Raw genomic sequence first — 23,985 nt, 5'->3', positions numbered from 1 at the left:
ACCAAAAATAACACTCGCTTAGGAAGGCAACAGAAGCCAAAGGATCAGTTCAAACACATCCAGCATCATTCATCCAAGCAGCTTTTGAGAAACAGAGGTGAAAGCACTTTTTCCAAACATCTCAGGTTGGTGGGGCTAGAGAGAGGGAACAAACCACCAAGGCAAAGATTTGGGGCACACAGAGTACAACTCCATTTCTAGGGGATCCAATCCTTCTGGTAGGCATTAAACTGCATCTAAGTGACCTGCTCAATGTTGAGCTGATGTTTGTCTAAAATCCAGTTATAGATATATACATCTTAACTAGTTTCCAAAAACCAGCATCCCAGGTATCTGAAGAGTGATCTGCCTTATTATGAGCAAAGTTTAAAATACAACATTAAAATAAACTCCATCTTCTAAAATTCTATTTATAGAAATAATGTAATCTCCAGGAAGCCTTTCAGTACTTAAAGTGGGCTCGTAAGAAAGATGGGGACAAATTTTTTAGTAGGGCCTGTAGCAACAGGATGAGGGGTAATGGTTTTAAAATAGAGGTGGGCAGATTCAGACTAGACAGAAGGAAGAAATTTTTTTACAATGAGAATGGTGGAACACTGGAACAGGTTGCCCAGAGAGGTGGTGGATGCCCCATCCCTGGAAACATTCAACATCAGGTTGGATGAGGCTCTGAGCAACCTGATCTGGCTGGAGATGTCCCTGCTCCTTGCAGGGGGGCTGGATTAGATGACCTTTAAAGGTCCCTTCCAACCCTAACCATTCTATGATTCTATTCTATGTTAGAAGCAGAAATTACATCATTTGCAGCATATTATTGTATGTTAACATCCAAAGAAATCTCTCTGCATCTACTTGTGGAGGGTGAGAAGGCAGGGCACAGATAAAAGTAGATAGAATGAAATAGTTATTTTTAAAATTTATTTGCAGTATGGTATAACTTAAAGACTGGTGCACATTGTATTAGAAGTCTGGAAATTATGTTTACATACCAATGTGTTAGTGAGAAATTACTTGTGTCTCCATTCTGAAGTGGCTAATCCAAATCAAATCAAGTAAGCAAAACATTATGTATAGCTTAAACATTCACTTCAAATTGCAATAATGTTAAATACAAAGTACTTGGTAAGCCAATTTTATTTTCCAGCTTAAGTCACAGGATCCTTCTAGTATATTTTCACCTTTTTTTTTCTTCACATAAAAGTATTTTAAAAACCCATTGTGAACTATATGTGGGATCTTCAACACCTCAAAGGGTTCAGCTCAGCAATGCCCCTGCCCCTGGATTTCAAACCTGTGTTTTCTTTATTACAGGTTTGTTAAAGGATACTGTATGAAAACCAACTTATTTATTTTTATCCATTGTGTCAATATTTAACTTTTACCATACTGTTTAGTGAAACACTGTAATGTGCTATTAAAACATATAAAAGGCAAATCTCAGTTCTAAGGAGCAAACATTTACCAAATAAAATACAGATAACATTACATAGCAAAGAGGTATACTAACAGAAGGGTATATGGTGAAATACCTACAGAAAACTACTCAGTGGTACTACCTCTGCAGAGCCTGAAACACATTCTGTAAAAAACAAATAAACTAAAATCTGGACTTCTTGCATAGCTTCTTCATCAGAAGGTTGTCACCAAATTGTGCTAGAGAGAAATACAGTGAATTGTCCAAAACATTCAAGTAGCAAACCAGAGGAATTGTAACAACTCAAATCCAAAAGTATTTTTCTTCTCACATTGCATTCAACATCTCTTCTCCTTTCTCACTTTCTTTTGGCACAGAAAAATTTTTGGGCTGGTGGTGGTGTCAATTATTTTGCTTTCATTTCTCTTATTAGCTTCCAAAGCCATTCAAACACAACAAAGTACAAAGGAACAGCCAATAAGGTACAGTTCTTGCAAAGTGAATTCTGCATCTGTGTGGAGTCAGCAGACTACAGAAATATTTTAGAACAGGTGGGAGACCCGTGTTACTGAGCAGCAAGAACAGGAAAAGTCAAGTGAAACAAAACTTAAAGCAAGCAAGCCACAGAGATTGGCCTCATTAAAGAAAATCCTATTAAAAGCCTTACTAACTTAAAGCTAGGCAAAGAAAGCATCTTCTGCTAACAGCATTACTGCTGTGACCCACAACTAGAAGCCTACCACGTGTCAGTGTCCTGGCCCCAAGCTTTTCTTCATCTGGTAACACTTACTCTTTTCAGAAAGAAGAGGGGCATGCAGCAACACCTGAAAACTGTGCATTTGCAGAAGTACATGCATCTTAAAAAGTAAGAGTGTATACTGTGGGGACCAGTAATTTCGGCTCTTGCTTCTTACAGTGCACCATTGTGTTGACAACCAAGTATCATTTCTGGCTTTCAAAACTGGTTTCATTTCAGAAAATGATTTTCCTAGATCTATTTGCAAACTGAACCATGAAAGTTTTCTACACAATTAAAAAAAAAAAAAAACAAACCAAGCTATTTTTCCTGCAAGATGCATTTGACATTAAAATTTAAAAATGCTTACTATTGCATTGTAGAAACACTGGCATAAGACAAAGGCATTTTACATTGTCTGTCTTCCTCACATCACACCCAGTTTGACAGGGACTTCTAATCAAAGTCAATTTACTTATTGATGTGATTTTGTCCTGTGTCACAGCTGCCTGCCAGAAAGTGCTCTGTATGTTCATTTCTAAAAGATAATCACCAACATTTGAAGAGATCAGAAAGCAACAAAAACCAGAGAAAGGGGGGAATCCCAACATCAGAACTCTGTGTTTGTCTATTTTTATGACATATATGATTCTTTTCATAAAACTACTCGTGAGACATTGCTCCAAATAAGCAAATCTCAGGCATTTGGTTTGAGAAGTATTTAATCAGAAGACAAAATGAAAGACTGTGTATCTTTTAATTTGATAAGGAAGACAGCTTAAGGGCATTAGTTTTTCTTCTTTTAAAAAAGGAAAAAAAAATTCAAAAACCCCAATCAGATAAACTAAAATTCACTGCCATGTTACTACAGCATAGCTCCAGCATTTCTTAAGGAGAAGACTTCTAGTGCAGACAGAAATCTCTTCCTCCTTTTTTTATAATAGTAAAGAAACTTGAGCTGTCCTCTTTTACAGTAATTCTTATGAAATTTACTTTTATTAATTTAGAGCTCCCCAAAGTAATATGTTTAAAATAACTTCTGAATAAACAGTCAGAAAAATCCAGACTGCAGAGAGCATTCAAGCAAATTCTTTTGGTTCTCCAACACAAGAACAGTGGATCGCCATTAAACTATTTCACACCATTTGCTAAAGAGCCAGTATCACATTTCAATAGACATCCCTCTCCCTCCAATCCTACCAAGGGCTAGTACATGCAACTTCAAAAAGCAAGCAGTTAAGTATTACCAAGGAAACTATGATTGTCACAATGCAACAGAATATTAAGGCCGTGAATAATAACTGAATATTTATAAATAACACTAATTTCTATTAAAGCCTGCTTTTCAAAATATAACCAGAACAAAAGCACAACAATTCTGTAGTGTACCAAGTGTATATTTCAATTTACTGTATGCAGTCTAACAACAAATTTGGTCATAATTTACCAGATATACATAAATGATTTAAGTAGTAAAAGAAGATTCAGTTCCAAGTTCATACCTTGAAGAAAGCAACAGAACAAAACAAAAACAAAACAAAAAAAAAAAAGGAAAATACATTAAGAATGTAGAGCCAGGTCCAGTTTCTAAGCATTAAGTGAGCAGTATTCTAATAAAGCAAATTTAGGTGAATTTCAGATATATATATATATATTTATATATATAGACAGATCTACCAATTGTAAACTATGGTTTTAAAGGGGATAAATGGGATGGAAAAATCTTTATGCTATACTTACATATTCACAAAGCAGAACATTACTTTAACGTTTAAAATACTTTTTCATTCATATCATCTTTGCCCAACTAATTTCTACTTTGGACCCCACCAGAATCACACATTACTCATTTCAGTCTAGAACAATGAGAATAAGATGTATTCTTCAGTGTAAGAAAAGGCATCCCACCCTCCCCACCCTCCCCCAAAAAACTAATTATCTGTCAGGTTTACAATGACGTGGAAACTACCAATGAAACAAGTGGATGATAGGAAAAAAAAAAAAAAAAAAAAAAGCATTTTAATTCCCATATAACTGTAGTTCAAACTTATCTCAGCTTCAATCAGCAAAAACAATGTCTTAACATTATGTTACTATTCTACTGATGTAAAGGACAACAGTAAAGCTTGTCTCTTTAAATACATACCAACTTTGATTAGATGGAGCACCATTAAGATTCTGTCCATCAAAGCATAGTTCAAAGTTATCCACACAACTAGCATAATTTAGTTACCTGATATAAAATAGGAAAAAATATACTCATTTTAAAATTAAACAAAGCTGAAAAATATGGTGACCCTCAATTGTTTTTTATACAGTACTGTCACACTGGCCTAGCTATGTGTCATGATAAATGCTCTGCGTATTTACTCATTGTGACATAATAGTGTATCAAATGTATTGTTCCAATGATTGCCTGAATTCATTCGCCTTAGGCTAGGCAACACAGAGGACTAAGATGAAGGTGTAATGCCCTCCCCTCCCTATACAAGAGGCCTGAAATCATTGGTACAATATTGCAACCTTCGCGCAAAAAAAAAAAAAAAAAAATCCACATGGCTACAAAAATTCAAGTTTCAATGCCTCCTAGAAAATTTGAAATGAAGAGTGTAGGGAGCATATCATTCTGATAAGTAGACAACTCAAAGAGCATTATTTTGTTTTGTACTTTGTTTTTCTTAAAAAAAAAATCCAGCAAATTAAGTCAACAAGTTAAATGTAATTGGTTTACATTAAACACTAGCAACAACCCATTAAGTACAAAAGAATAAAAAATAGTTTGTGTTCATTTTAATGACGAATGATGGGCACAATAGCCTAGTGTCCAATTCACATCACATAAACTAGCCAAAAACCGGACAAGTAAGAAATTACCAACCAAAAAGCTGTTTAATATGATACTTTCTCCATTCCTTGTATTTTTATTCTGCGGGACTGAGGTATACACCAGGGAAGTCAAAAAGCTTGAGAGAAGGGAGGCCTTAGAGGAGGGAGGAAACATTATTACATCAGATACCTTTTAGCACAACTATTTCTTTTGACTAAGTGGCAGAAGAGTTATCCATGCTCTGATCAGTCTATTATTTTCATATTGGCCATTTCTTCTGCAGGATCATTTTGGAACTGATGAATCAATAACAACTTTGAAAATTCAAAAGTGTGAAGAAACAGACACTAAATTAATGCCATTAACTTCTCCAGTGCTTATCATCTATACCACTTGCCAGCCAAAAGCCAAAAGTTTTAAAATCAAATTTCAATATGGTGTTGGCATTATCTGTGACGCATATTTCCATGATTGGCTTTCATCTATCAGAGTATGGGAGAGGTAAGGTTTGTATGGCAAAGACATGCTTGTGGAAACAAGAGCCACTACCCAAATTAGCTTCACTGGTTCACTGACAAAGTACGCGTGGATTTGGGAAAGCTGTCTTTGTATTTCCATACCAAGTTGCAATTTTCTTCATTCATGTTAACAGATACATGAATGTGTAACATATGTACAGTTACTAATATGTCTGAATAGGACCCGAGAAGCTATATCCTATAAATAATAAAAAATACATTTTTCTTTTGATAACTGACTGTAGATGTGAGGACTCTGTATAATTCAACCAAATGGTTGTATGCTGTACAGTCCTGTGCAAATATCATAAAAAAATTAATAATCCTTTTTTTTGCTATAAGGCTTTGACCCTACATTTTTCACAGCAACATAACTACCATCCAGCCTGTACCATATTTCGCAAGCCTTCAGTCCAAAAATTCAAATAGTCAATCCATATAGCGTCCATTTGCGGCACCCTGAAGTCATATGCTCTGTCAGTCATCTAAAGGCATACAAACTTCCCCGGATTCATCCCATCGAGACTGGTCATTCTGTTCTTCTACATCATCACCAAGCTCTTCATCACCTTCTCCCACTTCATTTTCCTCGTATTCTTCATCCCTAGGGAAATCTGTGTCCTGCACCTGGTCTGCTCCCTCCTGCCCTCCAGGTTGAGATTTATCTGCACAGTCTACACAAACTCCATAACGTCGTGATCCATGTCTTATTCCAACACTGGCTGCTAGCATGAAAATCTTCTTACACACCATACATTTATACTTCTTATCCTTTTTATGCACCTATGGAAGAGAAATATTAACAGTTGAAAATATGTATAGCAGGTTGCATTTGCATGTAGTACTAGAAAACTAATAATAATAATAAACTAATACAAAAATTAATTTCTTGAACTCTTCCGAAAGATCTCAATACTATTCATAGAAAGAGAAGTACTACTAGAGATCCGTTTTGACAACATGAGCTATTAACCACAACAAAAGTACCTGCTTACTGTTCAGCAGGTAGCTGAAGAGCTGCCTGTTCTGTAAGCAGGCGAGTGTTCATTTTATGACTACTCACTGTACAAAACAAGACCCTGAAAGGCAATGAGAACAGTATAGCACTTCTGTTGCACACAGGATCACAGCTCATTTAGAAAACTGCCTTTACAATTTTAAGCCCTAGAAATATTAAGAACAAGCAGGAGTTATCAAATTATGTGTGAATTCAAAGAACAAGATCCTTGTTCCACAACCAAATCCAACATCATCTTTCCAGGTCCCTTTGGTGATTTTTTTTCCCTGTATGTAGAGTGAGCTTATGTGCAAAATTAGAAGGCTGCTGCTGACAAACTTGACTGAAAACAAATTTTGAATTTCGAGTATGTTACTTGTACAAGTAACTGAATTCAACCACCATATAATAGTTATCATCTTGGAAAAAAATAAGTTGAAGACTTCTTTGTTCTATCTGGTGTCTCCAGCACAGTTTACAACTATGTGCTTAAATATCTCATTTAAGGTCACATTGAAAAAGTTGCCATTTTTGATAAAACAGAAGTTACTACCCAAATGAGGATAAGAAAACCAAGGCCAAGAAACAAGTAGTTACTTTAGTTCCTCTGTATTATCTGTACAGCTGATACTACATGTATTTTCTTCAGCCTCCAGACTTGTTATGATAATGGTTCACACAAAGCAGAATGTTTGAAGCGTTAGTTGAATGGAGAAGAAAAAAAAGGAAAAAAAAAAAGTATTCTGACTCCATCAGTGAGAGCGCACTTCAGTTAAAGCATAAGGCTGGGCTGAGCTCACTCTATAGCTATTTTGACTTCAGGTCCTTGCCTGGAGGGGGGGGAATCTTCAGCTTCAAGACCTGGTCAGATACTGCAGGACAGAAACCTGAAGTCCCACTCTACTCTTCCTGATAGATGAACTACTGCCCACTGTTGCTATCTTCTCTGGTGAGCCACAAAGGAAGAAGTAGAGCACCTGCTGAGATAGGTTACACGGTATCACCACCAATAAGGTGATAAGGACCTAACCTCCTCTGCCCAGCCACATAGCTGCCTCGTAGCATCACCACCTCCATCACTGCAGTCACCTACACAGACTACAGAACAAAATGTCCTTCAGACTCAGTAGCACCATAGGTACTCCCGCCCCTTCAGGCATCTAAGCCTTCACCAGGTGGTATAGCAGGAGGAATAAAAGGCAGCAGTAGCAGGGTGGAGAGAGGTGTATCTAGGTCAACTCCAGTGGAACGTAAGAAAGATTCTGGTTCTAAAATTTATGTAGGAGCTATTAACATATGCCCTTCCCACCTGTCGAGCAGTTTAAAGAATACTTGAAATTACTACAGTGGTCTTATGAGTATCTTCTAGAATTATATGCTGATATGACTCAGGTTACTATTTACTTTTAATAATATTACTGGCTAACAGAAAGTCCATTTCATGATAGCACAAGCTAGAAAGGAATGCTATGAAGACTTACACTAAAAGCTCTTTTCTGCATCCCCATTAAAACTTGGAAGCTCACAACCACTTTTTCTAATCACTGAGGAAGAAAAAGCCAACTGTGAGGAGGCTACGGAGACACTTAGGGAGCACTTTCATGAGGAAGCAAGGTGATCCATTGAATCTCAAAGGACTGAGGAAAGCTACCAAATACTCTATCCCATGTACTAACCTAGTTTGAGTGTCTGCAAAACATGTTGCAAAATGAGTTTTTTAAAAATCACAGCTTGGAGAAATGTTACTACCTTCTCACCACCAATATGATCTTATTTTTATTACTTCCCTAAAATGCACCTTGGACTTCACATGGCAAATACAATGAAGTCTCAATTTACTTACAGACTAGACACAAATTATCTGCAAAATACCCAAGACAAATAATACTTTCTCTGGATCCTCAGATAAGCAGTACACAAATCAAATCCTGAGTTACACAACATGCACAGGACAGGGGAAACTCAACTGTCGATTATGGTACTGGTAGACTACAAGTCATAAGGACATTTACTTTCTGCATCTCAGATATTCTTCTTTCTTTCCCAAACCTTAAAGCAGATACTACACTATAGCTTTGTCCAGTTGTGAAATAATTATTTCAGAACTATCCCAAGATATTGTGTAATCGCTGACTAACAGGGTGTCCTCACAGAAAATAGTGATTTATAAAACATGTGCTATTCTATTGCAGTACCACCAAGTCAAAATTCCCTTTCATTATCTACAGAATATTTACATATACTGCATCTCTCTATCACGTCACTTTCAAAATAATCTTGAAATTATGTTTATCGGAATTCCAGCAACTGTCTAAATTGACACTGTATTTTCCATTAGAAATGTAAGAGGTACAGTTATCAGAAAAAGATGAGGCTCTGAGCAACCCGATCTGGTTGAACACATCCCTGCTGCTTGCAGGGGTGCTGAACTAGACAACCTTCAGTGGTCCTTTCCAACCCAAACTATTCTATGATTCAATGATTACTTTCATCCAGTTTAGATTAAGATAAACCAATTTACATTACAGTAAATCAGAAAACAGTGTTTCTCCCAACTACCAAAACATCAGGAAAAACCCATAAAAACCCCACTCTTACACGTGCATGCATACACACACACACACTTGAGGTTACCTACCAAGGAATGTCTCTTTACATGCTCTCTTCGAGTAAACAGCTTCCCACAGATGTCACAACTGAAAGATCTCACGCCTGTGTGAATGAGCAAGTGTCTCTTTAGTGTTCTTCTGTATTTGGCTACATAATTACAGTGTGGACACTTCAACTTGTTCATGATTAAAGCAGAGGAATCGCCTACAAGAAAATAAGCCATCAGGAGAAATGATGAAACACAAAAAACCTATTTCAATATGTTCTGCCTGCTGCACAAAAACAAACAGGTGCCAAAACAATAAAGCACCCCTGTGACTTTTCATCAGCCAAATCAGGACCATGCCTGCCTGCAGAAACCACAAATACTGGTAGGTTCTGCATGTATGCTCTTGCTAGAAAAATACCTACTTGTAACCAAGGAATTTTTACTACAAAAGTATAGATCAATTCTTTGAAAAGAAGTCTAATTTCATGAGTCACAGTAAGTTATCTGCAAGTCAGCAGTGTTCCATTTTCTAGAGGTCATCTATACCAGAAACACTTTGTTCTGGGTTAGAAACCTTCTAGCTCTGTAGCATTCAGAGGTACAAACTTCTCTCTTCACATTCTATTTAGAATTACATGCAGGAACTGCCTGCCAAGATCTGACTCTACAAATAAATAAAAGAAAGTATAACTAAGAATGAACATTGACAAAAGGAGTAGGATAGTAAGAGGTAGCATAATTCTCAAGTAGCGAAAAAGCGAAGTTATTGGTTCAGATCTTAGCAATTATCCACCCAAAGTCTATTTTGGTCTAACAGTAGAAAAAAAAATAAAGACAGCAGAAAAAAAACTTCTGGCACTAGCAATATCCTACTTCTTCCTTATGATGGAAGAGAGCTATTTACATATCCTTGGACCAAGGACAACATAGCTTACTCAAAGGATACAAGCAAAAAGAGGTTTACTACAGCTGTCTATTACTGTGTGAAATAGAAAAGCACAGGATGCTTTGACAGCTATGAAGAAGGTCACACAGGAATACAAGGGTTATTTTGAGAATACAATACTGACTCAACTTACTACAGGTGAAATAATTTATGATAAACATCTAGAAGCATCTGAAAAGTACTGGCTAAGACTACATTATTATATGCATAAGAGTTTCTAATGTTCATGCTGGCAGCAAGAAAACAAAAGTAGTTGTGCGTTATGCGCATGGGCCTGTGTGCCTATATCCAAGATGCCTCCTCCCACCTTCAAAATCCATCATAACATAGAAGTTAAATTTTACTAATACTCAAGAGTTTGCCTTGGTGTATAAGAGCACTCATGTAAACTGCATGTCAACATAATGTCACATAGTGGCTTGCATGAAGAAAAATAAGTTCAAAAAGGGTTTTAAATTGCAGTCTTATACACATCAACAGGGGTATGACAGACAGGCAGACATCAGGGCTGTAAGATATATGGAAATTTAATGGTTTAAGAACAGGCAGACCTCCTAAGACTCAAGTTCTAATCCCTTGCCTGCTAGTGAATTTCACCTTCTGACGACCCAATTTCTTCTGTTGTAAAAACCAAAATATTTGAAGTAAACCATAAACCACATGCCAGTAATAGCTCAAAGTTACAGAAAAGAGGTAGGCATTACTACTACCCAGTTCTTAAGATCCTCTTTTTACTGAAGAATTCATGTATTTTAAATATCTAGCAATAATTATTTTAGATATGGTGGGGGTTTTTGTATGTTTTTAGACAGAAAAATAATTGTAAGTAATTGCTTGCTTGAACTATTAAGAAAGGCACGCAAGCTGTGAAAGGGAAGGTTATAGAACACAAGTTTGACCAAAGGGGACTTTAGTTACGGCTGCATTGAATTCAAAACCTTTATTGCAATGAGGTTTTTATTCTTAGTAGTGAGACGTATGCTCTGGGATGTACTTTTAAAATTATATTTAACTTCATATCTTCATCATCCAAGTGTTCAATTTCAAAGCCCATTTATCTGTAGTTAGCTTACTAAGCAGGAGGAAAAGTTATCAGATCATTAAAGACCTTGGGTATCTTCATATTCAGGCAGAACACAAGAGCTGATATAAATCATGTTCTTTTCCATACATCTGAATTTCTTCTTCTCCCTCCAAGGAAATATTCCTATTTCTATTATCCAGAAAGGCAAATTATATGAAAGAAGATTATGTAAACACTTTATCTTATAAATCTCTAAACAAATTAATCAATTACCAGCAGTAGTGATACAGAATATTAATCCCTAGCAGAGGCAAAAAACAACCTCCTGTGCATCAGATATACTTGCCATTTTCCCAAGCTTCTTTTGGCCAAGATTCTGGCAGCAGTCCATACTTGAAGTCACTTGAAGCACCCGGCAGCAGTCCGTACTTGAAGTCACTTGAAGCACCTGGCAGCAGTCCGTACTTGAAGTCACTTGAAGAACCCGGCAGCAGTCCGTACTTGAAGTCACTTGAAGTACCTATTACAGACACAGTCTTACTTTAGCTTCCCGCATTCTAATCAGTCATGCTGTTTACCAAAATACAGATCCTTTTTAAACTGAGACAAAAGTTTCAAACCTCAAAATAGTAATTATAATATTTTTCACATTAATCTTCAATACTGAAATGAAGAAATAACTGCATTCCTAACTTCAATGAAATTAGACCTCTGAAGTACTCTCCATGGCACCATTTCTTCTCCTCATTCTGAGAAAACTTCAAAGCCTTTTCCACACTACAGTATGGTAGGGATATGGTAGGGATATTTATTCCCTCACTATCATCATGACAGGGCTAAAAAGTTTTCCACTGGTTTCTCTTTACGACTGCTTTGTGCAGTGACTTCATCTGGTCTACCACAGGCAGTCTAGTTGGTACAAAAGTAAACACTTTCTATTGGAGGTGTTATTTTCTTCATTGCCTTAAAATATCTCAGTGGTATATAAAGTACTTTAAATACCTTTATTCATATAAAGTATCCTACAGCTATGCCTAAATCGTTTTTTGAATAATCATCTCCATTACTCTATAACCACATCAATTTAAGAGACCATAATTACTTGGAATACACCAGCTTAAAAGACTAGTTTGCTTATTTACATTTGCTCTTTAGACAAGCTCTTCATGCAGTTTGCGTGGTCTTTGTAACTCTTTTCCCCTTCTTTAAAAGAAGAAAATCATTCAGAAGTGAACAGTGCCTTAAAAAAAAAATCCTTGCTTTTTAATTCTGTGCTTTTGTAACAAGTAAGAATTGCATGAGTGAATATGGAATCGCTATTACACAGCACAGAAAAGAGAACTACGAAGAGTACACAAGAAAGCTGCACTAGGCATTTGACAAAATCATATTTGTGGGGCAAAGACTCTTCTGGCAAGAATGCGAATCCATCTTTCCCCACTCCCCAAGACAGGAGCTTGTTGGAAAACATGAACTTGTAAATCCATTACTTTCCCCACAGGCACACAGTTGTTAAGAAAACAAACTGCAGTGGAAACTGGCAGATTTCCTTTTATTTGTCTGGATGGTGCTCAGGTCCTTACACTGGATTCCCAATGTCACCGTTGTAAAAAGTCTTGAGAAGGGCTTCATAGCAAATAGATAGATTTTTACTTTCAAGCCTGAGACTCTGCATTTTAACAGTTCAAAGACTTTTTCCTTTGTCTCTATACTGCTCATTCTAAGGATTTTTCTGGGAAAAGAAATTATCTTAGTATAAACCAGAATTTCATGCTAGTGGTAAACTGCATACTGAAACACTTGCAACTTGCAGTTTTACTGGAAAAAAAAAAGTACAGATTACAAATCCTCACAGCATTAGATATACACAGTAGTTTAATTTACTCTGCCCAGGCAGTGTTAACAGTTGTCAGCAGTGGTTTCATCTGCAATGTAAGACAAGAGTTCAGAAGAAAATAAATTAACAGCTACGAAGCTTAATTCTACCCCATCTGCTAGACAACAGCAAATGGTAAGCAAAGCTCGCTCACGACTGCCAAACTACGTATTACATTGGAGCTTTTGAAAAGCAGAGCTTGAGTGGACGAAGAAAGAGAAATCCTAGTATTTTAGCTCATCCACCTAGCTATTTTGGTATAGAAAGAAGGGAGAGAGGAAAGGAACAAACCTCCCTTTCCTTTAAGAAATAAAGTAGAGAGGAATTTTTTTTTTTTCAATTTTTTAAATTACTGACTCTAATAGCTGTTATGTCCAAAGGAGGCAAGAACTCCTTACACTAATTTGGAATTATGGACTCCAGCAATGGCATCTCACAACAGCTCAAGAAATAGAACACAGATACCCTATAGACATGCCAGCTACACATTCCTTTGAGGTGAGCAGTAACATTTACTTCTATAATACACAAGAAAGGATTAGTGAGGAAGCAGTGTTGTACAGTTCTGGGCAAGGGCAAAGATTACTTGATCTCAAGGCTAAAAGCCTCCAAATTAAAGCAGGCTTCAGGATCTAGCAAAGAAAAAACAAACCAACTTTTATAATCTATTTAAAATATTAGAATTATTTCCTTTGTAGGTTTTTTTCCCCTCTAACAGAACTATCCTGTCTCTGACCAGTGATCAAAATATTTTAATCACTTTTTCCCCCCTTATTGGAGGAATATCTGTAAGATCAACAGACCAAGCTTTTACTGCTCATAGATGTAAAATATATGCTGTGTAGAGGCAATATTGCACAGTTTCCATCAAAATAAGGATACATCATCAAAGACTGACCGTAAGAGCTGTATCAAGCTGAGCACATTCATAAAACTGTTACTTTGATAGTTCTTCTAGATCTAAGAGAACAGAAGTCGAACTTCATTAGGAACATTTATGCTCACAGCTGGTACTGAAGCTTGAGGGAAGGCAGGAGCTCAAATCCCTGCACTGGTCTAGATCTTTGTGTAAGACTTGGCATAGAGCCAAACAGACTTAAAAGCTGCAGTCTAGTGTAGATAACAGCTACTAAATCTTTCTACCTCCAATTTGAAGAAAAGACCTGCTATAACATGAAAGAATACCGGCACAGATACCACAAGAGATAAGAGGCTGCTACAGACACTTTAGTGTCTGTACAGTACAGAACTAAGTAGATCATAATTAAACCTAATGCTTATTCTTAGAATAATTCGTTGACCTAGAAAATCTGCTTTCTAGATTAAGCACACATATAATGTGTTCAAAATAGAACAACAATAAAAATGGCATTTTCAGTGCCTAATGGCTCATCCATACAGGAAAGGCACAAATTGCACACAGACTGGGAGCTGGAAGTGCAATACCTAGCCCCGACCAGTTTCTCTAGGTGGACACCAGCCTACAGTCAGATAAGCTTCTGACTGTAGCTAAGCCAAGTATAAAATGTTACAAATCTCTGTGGCTCATAACATCTTCTCCCATTCTTCCTCCCTCCCAGGCTACTACCCCCTGAAACCTGCTTGCAAAACTGCAGATACAGTCATTATCTAACCTGTTCCTGGCAACTTATAACCCAGATGATTTTGATAAGAGACTGAAAACAACCGCATATGCAGTTGTACTAGTAGACTGGGGGTGGGGTGCAAAGGGGAAAAATATACAGCAGTGAGAAAAATCTCTTTAATTCCCCCCCCCCCAAAAATAAACCAACAACAACAAAAGAGGGTATTAAAAGCAATAATGTTCTATATCGCCAGACCATGTCATCTGAACACAACTTTCCTCTGATCTAAGGATACCTTTTCACAGTTTAGTTGATTCCTAAAAGAGGTGTAAGTTAATAATTCAAATGTCAATTAGCCTCCAACATCTACTAATTCTTCTATCCTGCAACAAGAAGGTTTCTATCAGTAACCTGATCTTAAAACAAACCCAAAATAATAAACCAGAATATAAATAAACTGATTAACTGTCAGCACTAAAATTCTCAAGATGTCAGTCTGAGAATAGACAAAGGCAGTGCGAAATACAATGAAGTGGTTGTGTAGGTTTTCATAGGACTAACAAAAACTTTATGGAAGGATTTTACATCCCACTGTGTGTGTTCCCATGAAAGAGGATAACCAGAGGTCAGGCACACTAATTTTCAGTTTTTAAGCCAAGATGTAGAGGAGCATCACCAGAAAGAGAGAACACATCCAACTAGAAGCATCCTTAGTTTGACAAGTTTTGCTCTTTTTCTGTAACCAGAAATGCACTGGGTTTTTGGAAAGAAAACGAGACATTACTGAGTAGGAGACAATCAAAGAGATTAACAAGAAGATCAACGATAGAAGCCATTGAACAGGTCATTATAGAAAGGGATAGGGACTTAGAGTGCACTCAGGGAGAAAATACAAAACTTCACATTAGATACAGTTGTCTAATGAACTTAACTTCTGTTTTCTTTACACACATTACCACTACAAGTAGTGCCAAAAGAAGATAAAAATGAATACTACTACTTTTCCATCAGATTATCTGACACTGTTCATTCAGATCAATTAAAAAAGACAAAGTAGACAGGATAAGCGATTAGGCCATAGCTTTCAAGGATTGTAAAGAGAGCAGTGGTAATCTACTGATACAATCTGCATTGCTATTAGAAAGCTGGATTTGTTGCTTATGTTAGGTAACATGACAGGAAAAAAAACAGCACTCCCAAGACTGACATAGTGGGAAAGCAGGGGAAGGAAAAGCTATTGTAGTCCATTTGTTCCCAGAGTATTACTCATCTTTAACCTTGCTCCTGAAAAGGGGTCAAACCATATTACTTCTCAACTGTCTCTTACAACAGAAGACTCAGACAAACTTACCAGTGCAATCTCACTCATACTCTATGTACTGCTCCCAATTGCTCTTAATTTTTACTGTTTCTCAGTCACAAAAAAAAAAAAAAAAAAAAAAAGTTAATGGTCTTGACTAAGGAGGCAGATCTATTACCATCTAACCCTGCCAGACGGCCATCAACTGAGATCAAATATATCACCCACTTGCTTTTTCAACTTATCATATTCCCTGAAAAATTCCTCCCTGAGAAACAAGTGCCGTTCACATTAGAAAAATATTTTGCTGATTTCTCCCCACAAAGGCCACATCAGTGAAATGCAAGATAGTAAGAGCTTTCCTCATTCAGATCATGTATTTGTTACGGAGTTACTGTTCTCAGGGACTATCATAGACTCAAACAAAAACTTAGGTCTGAAGGTCACATAGTTCAACCTCCTGCTCACAGATGGGCTAACTTCAAAGCTGGACTCTATGTTGCTTTGAACTTTGCCAAGTTTTAAATATCTACAAGAATGAAAGATTCCATAAACCTTCTAAGCAATCTGTTCCAACACCACGCTCATGGTCAACAGTTTTCTTCATACACAACTGGAAATTCCATAGCTGCAGCTTATGACAACTGACTCTCGCCCTTTCATTACGCACCTCTGAAAAGCATCTGGGTTCATTTTCTCTATAATCCCCTTAAGGTGATAAAAGACAGCAGGTAGATCCCTCCGTCTTCTCCATACTAAATAAATTCAGTTCCTCAGTCTCTCCTTGAAAAACATGTTCTCCATCTCCCTAATCACCTTAGTGCCCCTTCACTGGGCTCCCTCCAACTTGCCAGCATCTTTCTTGCACTGGGGCTATACTAAACTGGGCACAGGATTTCAAATGTGCTCTTGCCAGTCCTAAGTATGGGGTATTATTATCAGTTCCCTTACCCTACCGGCTATCTTCTTGCTAATATCACCACTATGAGGCTAGCTTTCATTGCTCCTAGGATGCACTACCAACTTGTGTTCAGCTTGCTGTCCACAAGGACCTCCTGGTTCCTTTCGGCAGTTATTACACAGCCACTTCGCACTCGGGTTGTATTGATGCAGAGTTGTTACTTCCAGATGCAGGACTTGACATTTGTCTTTGCGAAGCATCCTGGAGATTCCTGTTGGCCAGTTCCGAAGGATTGTTGAGGTCCATGTGAACAACAGCCCAGCCTTGCCCTCTAGCACATCAACCACACCCACCAATTTGATGTAATCTGCAAACTTGCTGGGAGTGTCTTCTGACCATTCAGTGATACTGATCACTGATGAAGATGTTAAACAGTATGAGAGTCAGTAAGCTATTTTCAGGAAAACAGCCCTTCTTGACTTCACTGTCAAGAAAATACCTTCATTCATAAACTTCTGGACTATCTTGCGAGCTCAAGGGCCAGATCATGAACGTTGCAAACAAGTCAATTTAAGGACGTACCTCAAGAGCTTTCTCAAGTACAGTACTTGAGATAATTCAAAGACTTTCTAATATAAACATTTTACATCTCCTTTTCATCAAATATACATTTAAAGTGTTAATGTAAGTAGGACTTTCAAAGACATATACACCTGAAAGGCTGCATGAAACTCCTAGAAACTGACTGGCATTTAGGATTAAGATCCTTCAACACAATAAAAACCAGCAACCACTCTAGATACTCTGGTAACCAAATTAAATGTCTTGGCATTATGTTCTGTTCCTATCTTCTTGCTAAGTCTTTGAAAAAGTAACTGTGGAACAAATCCAAGGAAATAAGTTTTACTTGTCCTAAAGCTGCCAGTTTCTCCCCAAGGAGTAGGTAAAAAAAAAAATAAATTATTCCCGCCTTAGCTCTAACGTAAGGGTTCTCTACACAGTAAAGCCCTAAGTTTCTCTCTGCATCAGCATTACAGAACTGCTATTGCTATCATTTTATCAGCTACACGTTGCAGCTTGTAAACATCTTTTCTTAAAGGAAGAATGAAATGTCAGTTTGAGGGACAGGAGATGGAAGTATCACTGTGCATCATGATCAAAGACCACTGATGTCATTGTAGTTGAGACAAATACACCAAGAGCTGATATGAGTCTTAATTTGTATTTGTTCTTATGTAAAGACACAAGCACAGACACCATTGCTGTGTAGAGACTGTTTTGGTCTGAACAACTTTTTATGCCAAAACAGTTGAAAGGAAATGCTAAGGAAATCTTCACATTAGCTTCTCTAATCACAGGTAGTCTTAAAAGCAGTAGCATAATTTACCAAAGGCCTTGTGTTGAACTAGTATCTCAGTATCATTCATTCCAGACTTACTTCACCGAAGCCTAACTTTATCCAGGAATACCGAGGGATTTTGTCTTTACACTGGGCTTTGAAGAAAATTAAGGTACAAGACAAAGGCACAAATCTGTAAAAATACCACAACAAAAAGAGAAATCTCAATCCTTCCAACAACAACAACAACAACAAAAGCCTAGATACTTCCTTAGGAACTCTGCATAATAAGATCTGGGAGAACATGAAAAACTAAGCTTGGCAGACTGGTGTCATGTTCTCCTTACAACACGCAACGTAACACCCTAAAGAAAGGTCTCAAGCAAGCAAATGTTTAAAAGATTGGAACTTTTAGGCAGCTCATACTTTTCACAGGATCTGGCCATGAAATACAACTGCTCCTTAACAAAGGCACTTTTTCCAGCTTTAAGGATCATGTCCCCTCAAACTCCTTCGAGTCCTGGGTATACCATAAGTCACTAAAGTTCTGCAATTATGGCTACATTTTTACAGTAAAAATGGCAACTCTGATCTTGCTGTCTTCTCTACTGTTCTCAGTATGAAGGTTATAACTAACAGAGCTGCACTAATGAAGGTCAGTGGTTAAATTGAAATTGTCCACTAATGCTGTACTCCTACCAACACACGTGTACTGCAAGTACTACAGTGAGCTTTAGGGTAAACACATAGTATAAGCTTGCTGTGCTACAGTACTCTACATTTAGTATAAACTTCTTATGCTATGAACACATCTCTGGTTGAATGTATTTACTGATACCTGCCAGAAACCGGCACAAGTAAGAAATGCTGCCTACTTCTCTCCTCCACCCCAAAAACCAACTCCAAGTTCTGTACACAAGAATTCCAGAATGTACACAGAGAATAAATGGTTGGGCAGCAGGCAAAACTCCTCAGCAAGGAAAGAGAGTCTGAAAGAAATAAGCTGAAGGAATCACCTCTTAGGTAAATTACATGCCACTTAAAACATATTCTACTCAGGTCATGCTTAGTGTTGATAGCTATCTCCTTCCTCAAATTTAAAAAAAACAAAACCAACAAATAAAAACAAACACACACAAAAAAAATCCCCAAATCAGGAAACAAAGACTTGTAAGCCCAGAGTAACTGACAAGCAATTTATACTTCTATAAATTCTTATATGACAAAGTCAATCTAATGTAAGAGTGCTCTCACAGGGAGTTATGGTGGCATAACTGAATTGAATAGGCCTATCACACTGAAAAGCTAAGGGCTAAATAAGAAATATAACATTGTTTTTCTGTACCATATGTCAGCGAAGGTGTAAAGGGCATTTTTAGAAGTCCTTTCGGAGTCTTTTAGCTTCATATATATTGTGTGGGAACAGATAGGCATGTGAAGACAAGCACGTAGGAGATAAGGAAGCTGTAGATAAAAACGAGACTTCAGTTTCTAGGGTAATTACTATCTGTAAAAAAAGCTTTTTAAAGGAAGTAGTATTCTAATCTTCATGATACTTTAAAAGAGCTCACGCTACTCTGAAAATCAGCTACAATTCAAAATAATCCGAAACATCTGGAGTAAAACCACTTTCACTCTACAGCATGTGATAAAATGAATTAGATTTTACTTACTAAGCTACATCTTTGAGATGCAGGAGGAAAGCTAGCTGAAGAAATAGCACAGCTAGCTTTTGTGGCTAGAGTTATGCCCCCCAAATAAATCAAGAAGATACACAGCCCCTGGTCATCTTTATGTATGGAGCTACTGCCATCATTATCACTATTTCATGAACAAGGTAGCAGAAAAATTAAATCAGCATTTCAGATTGATAATTTTTAAAAGTGAAAGTATTGCCTACACTTCAATTGCACTAAGACAAAAAACCAAAAGCATGTTTTTCAGGCAGAAAAAGTCTGTCAACACCACATAATCTTCTTCCCCAATCCACCCACTCTGCTTGCTTTTTATTTTTTTTTTATTGTTATTTTATTTGTAAAACAGAACAGTAATACACAGAACATTGTTTAATATTGCAAGGTCAGTGGTTGACCATACCATGAGAATGTGAGTATCTACTTGTCTTTGGGATCATCCCCGGGAGAGGTAAATTTAATGAATGAGGAAGAAGTTGACCCTCAGATGTTGTACTCTCTTTAGATGACTTCTGAAAAACCTATGGGGCCTTCAATACCAGATTACATAAGGAATGGGGCAAATGAAGAGCTTAAAGGTCCATTAAGCAATTTAAATCTTTCAATCAGGTTATCAGCTGGAGATCTGAGAAAGATCTGATTGAGAGTCATAGTACCATGGAATAGAAGGTAAAAAAACCTTAATTTTCTTATACTATTTTTTTTTTTCTTTATAACTCAGACAGTCAAGTGGGGTTTATCCCTACAAGAAATATATGCATCTCCAGGTAAGTCCATCCATCTTTGTTTCTTCAAATACAAAATTACCTTTCTTTACTGTAAAGTTCTGTTCAAGCTGTATTATGCAGCTCCCTCACATCATGAGGAAAATTGACCAGCACTGTATTTTTTGTAAGCAGGTTTAGTTTGTGCTTGTATCCTTCTGAGAAGCAGTTGCTTCTACAGCAAACTGAATTAAAGTTCTTGAGAATCTCTACAAAATCATTTAGGAACCCTCTTGTTCCACAAAAGGGCTGTTTTCATCCTGCCCTTGTTATCCTTGCTCTCACCTCCACCACAATATATGACACAGCATTATCTAGCCTGAAAAGCATGGTAACAATCCAGTGGTAGCTTTGTAATATTACATATAAGTCCCCTTAATAATCAACATTGTCTGCTCTGGGAAGCACAAGCAATACCTCAGAGTTGTGTTCTGAAGCCTGTGGATAAGACACTTGTACTCCAAAAAACAGGCCCAAACAAAAAGCTAACTTAAGAATTTATAAAGATTCATAAAAAACTATGAACAGACATTAAGAATATGGTTAATTAGAATCACTGAGCTATTATGAACTGCAAACTGAGTAAGAGATGCTGACTGATTGCGCTGTTATTTTCACCATGGTAAATTGTTAATTGTAGAACACACCATGGCTGTAAACAGTAAAGACATTTTTTAACAGATTATCAACCAGATAGGCGGTAACATTCAGTGTGAAGAAATACAGGTATTTTAACTAATACAGCTAAGACTGCAGAAGACTTGAAAGCTTCATTAAGAGTAGGTAAATGAAGATGGTACATGCAATTTAAAATGCATCCCAACTTCATGGAGTTTTTTGAAACTCAAAGCGCTACTTTTACTGGGAAGGTGTTAAATATAGACTCACTGTCAATGCAAGGTAAGAAAAAGAAGAAGGCGACATATCCTTATGAATAAGTGTAGGAAAACTCATATTTAGCAAGGACCAGTTTAACATGTTTGCTTTACTGGGACAAGATGGGTAGCAGATAGTTCAGATAGCTTTTATTGTTGATTATCTAATACTTACCTAGCAGTACCCAACTGGAAAGTCCATTTACTATGGAATTCAAGATAGTGGCTTTTGGGGTAAATTCTTGTGGTGAGAGGAGTGTTGTTAAATAGGCTTCCCTCCTAGGGTATCTATGGTATTTCTTTACCCTCACAAAAACACCAGACAACCTGAAACCATAATTAAGGTCACAGCAACTCACTTCGCATGTAACTGGACTTCTCTTAACTGCTGACTATCTCCATCAGCACATGACAAAGTGTAATATTAGAAGCTCATTCTTTCCTTTTCAGCAACCAAAGGGACAGGGCACTCCTTAGCTTTCATCATAAGACTTTACTATTTCTTTTCTTCTCATAGCATGGTCTTGTATCTATTCCAGAAGACATTTTCTTATGTATTTTTTAACTCAGTGTCTACTATTTTTGGTAGTTTTTCATCTCCACAAGAGATGTAATCTACAACTAAGAAGTTATCGTATAACCTGCAGGTTACTCTACAACCCGTTCTTGTCATTCTTCCAATTGTCCACTCCTCCCTCTTGCACCTTTTCTTGGGGGGTGGAGGGAGCAACTGAAAGAAGAGTGTTTAAGAGTGGAATCTACTGGCAAAGGAAAGAAAAAGCTAGCCAGCAGCAGAGGAGAAAGAACACCAAATGCTGAAGCACAGGCTATGGGTGAAAGTAAGCTACACCAAGCCTTACTTCCAAAATCTCTTCTTGTTTCAAACAATGTGCATACACGTAAGAACTTCATAAAAGTAAAGATCTTGTTATAAAAATATTAGATATGGCTTCCAAAATAGTTCTAACACTGACAGAAAATGTAATTATTTACATGGGATCATTTATGTTGTGCTCCAAAAGTACCAAGGAGATCATTAGCTTAAACTATTTTATAGTTCAATAAACTAAACTCCCTCCTGCAATCACAGAACTTTCAACAGATACCACAGCACAAATTCAGTGTGCCCCTAGCCTCTAAGACAGCTCTTCTTGTCAAGATGCTGCATGTGTCTATTTTGTAACCTAATTCTTTAGCACAAGAAGTTACCAGAAACCTTGGTGCTTCTGTCCAGAAGAACTGAACAGGACTAAACTCCATTAATCATTACTGCACTGCCCATATCCTCCACTATTTCTTCGAGAAAGCTCCACAGCACATATTCAGATCCTGCAGAATGCAAACAAGTATTTACTTCTGTTGCAGGGGACTCCATTCAGTAGACGTATTTTCTGTGGTATTTCCAACAGTAAAAGGCCTTGAATATCTATCCAATATAAATCAGAAATAGAAATCACACGTTAAATTGTGTCAGGAATTTGATGTTTGTGCAATTAATATACAGGTCCTCAGCTCCTGCTCCAGATTCCCTGCTGCACTTTTCATGCCACCACAACTAAGTATGTATTATCAAGTAGTGCAGCCCAGCACAGTCAGAGTTCTCGTGTGGGTGCTGAGGAGTGAACATCCCCACTGTACACATCTAAAGGTGCTTTAATTCAGGCTAGATCTAACCTGGTGCTGTGGACCCAAGGCCTGGTAGCAGTTGACATGCAACAGGCATGTTTCTGAAACACAGCTTCCATTTTTATTTCAGACAGAAGAAACCCTGTGCAGTCTAAGAAAGCTTAGACAGTAAGAAAAGATCAGGAAATTCACTTTACAAGTGCACACTCCCAAGCTGAACTGCAAAGCTGAAGTAGACCTACCCACTGACTTCACAGATGAAGACTAGAGATAAGTAAACCTCCTGAAGCATTTACAGAATGAATGTTAGCTGCTCAGCACAGCTGCTTCTCCAGAGCTGCTCCTTCACACCACAGTACTTGCTAACTATATGGATGGAACCTGTACTGGCTGCCCCTGCTCACGTGCCAGATGTACACTTCCACAGTGCCAGTCTGCATCACTTTATATTGTCACATGTCACCACGGTGCTCATGCATATATACTGGTATGGCACAGCGCAGAGCTACCAAATGCTCTCTGCTAGACCGCTGTTTCCGCACTGCCTCCTCGCACCTCAGCAGCTGCCAGCTGCACCAACAGGCACCTACACCCTGTGAGTAGAGGGCAGAGGTGTTTCAGGGCCCCAAGAGAGCTGGTCTGTCCCTGCCACTCTTGAAAGGGTTTCTTTCAGCCTTGTGTTTAAACAAGTCTAGGGGCACAGGAAGGAAAAGACCATCCCTCATTTCACCAAAATAAATATAGGTTCCAAGACTCTCCCAGAACTCCAGTTGCTTTCAAATCCCTGCTTTGTCACTGGAATACAAAAATATCTGGGAATATTCTATACCTACAGGTGTGAGCGTTGCTTTTTTTTTTATTTCCCTCTTAATTCTACCCCTTGCACCTGGGAAGGAGAGGATATCCACAGTCCCTTGATGTTTGCAGGGGGCATAGATTTTAAAACGCTTTAGGAACAGACAC

At 37.6% G+C, this 23,985-nt stretch overlaps 1 protein-coding gene across 1 annotated transcript in view; it reads right to left on the bottom strand.

The window, feature by feature from the left end:
• Positions 1-896: 896 nt before the first annotated feature.
• The window catches only part of ZBTB10 (zinc finger and BTB domain containing 10), a 33,355-nt gene continuing 10,266 nt past the window's right edge, over positions 897-23,985 (bottom strand). The window contains exons 3-5 of the mRNA XM_086740955.1: positions 11,408-11,581; positions 9,131-9,306; positions 897-6,278 (exon numbers count right to left, since the gene is read on the bottom strand). Coding sequence (XP_086597081.1) covers positions 5,973-6,278; positions 9,131-9,306; positions 11,408-11,581 — 656 coding nt within the window. The 3' untranslated portion in view covers positions 897-5,972. The remainder of the gene's footprint in view (positions 6,279-9,130; positions 9,307-11,407; positions 11,582-23,985) is intronic.

This window comes from Chlamydotis macqueenii, chromosome 2 (assembly GCF_036417535.1).
Source record: "Chlamydotis macqueenii isolate bChlMac1 chromosome 2, bChlMac1.mat, whole genome shotgun sequence".
Taxonomy (NCBI): Eukaryota; Metazoa; Chordata; class Aves; order Otidiformes; family Otididae; genus Chlamydotis; species Chlamydotis macqueenii.
This window is presented reverse-complemented; position numbering and strand designations above follow the sequence as displayed.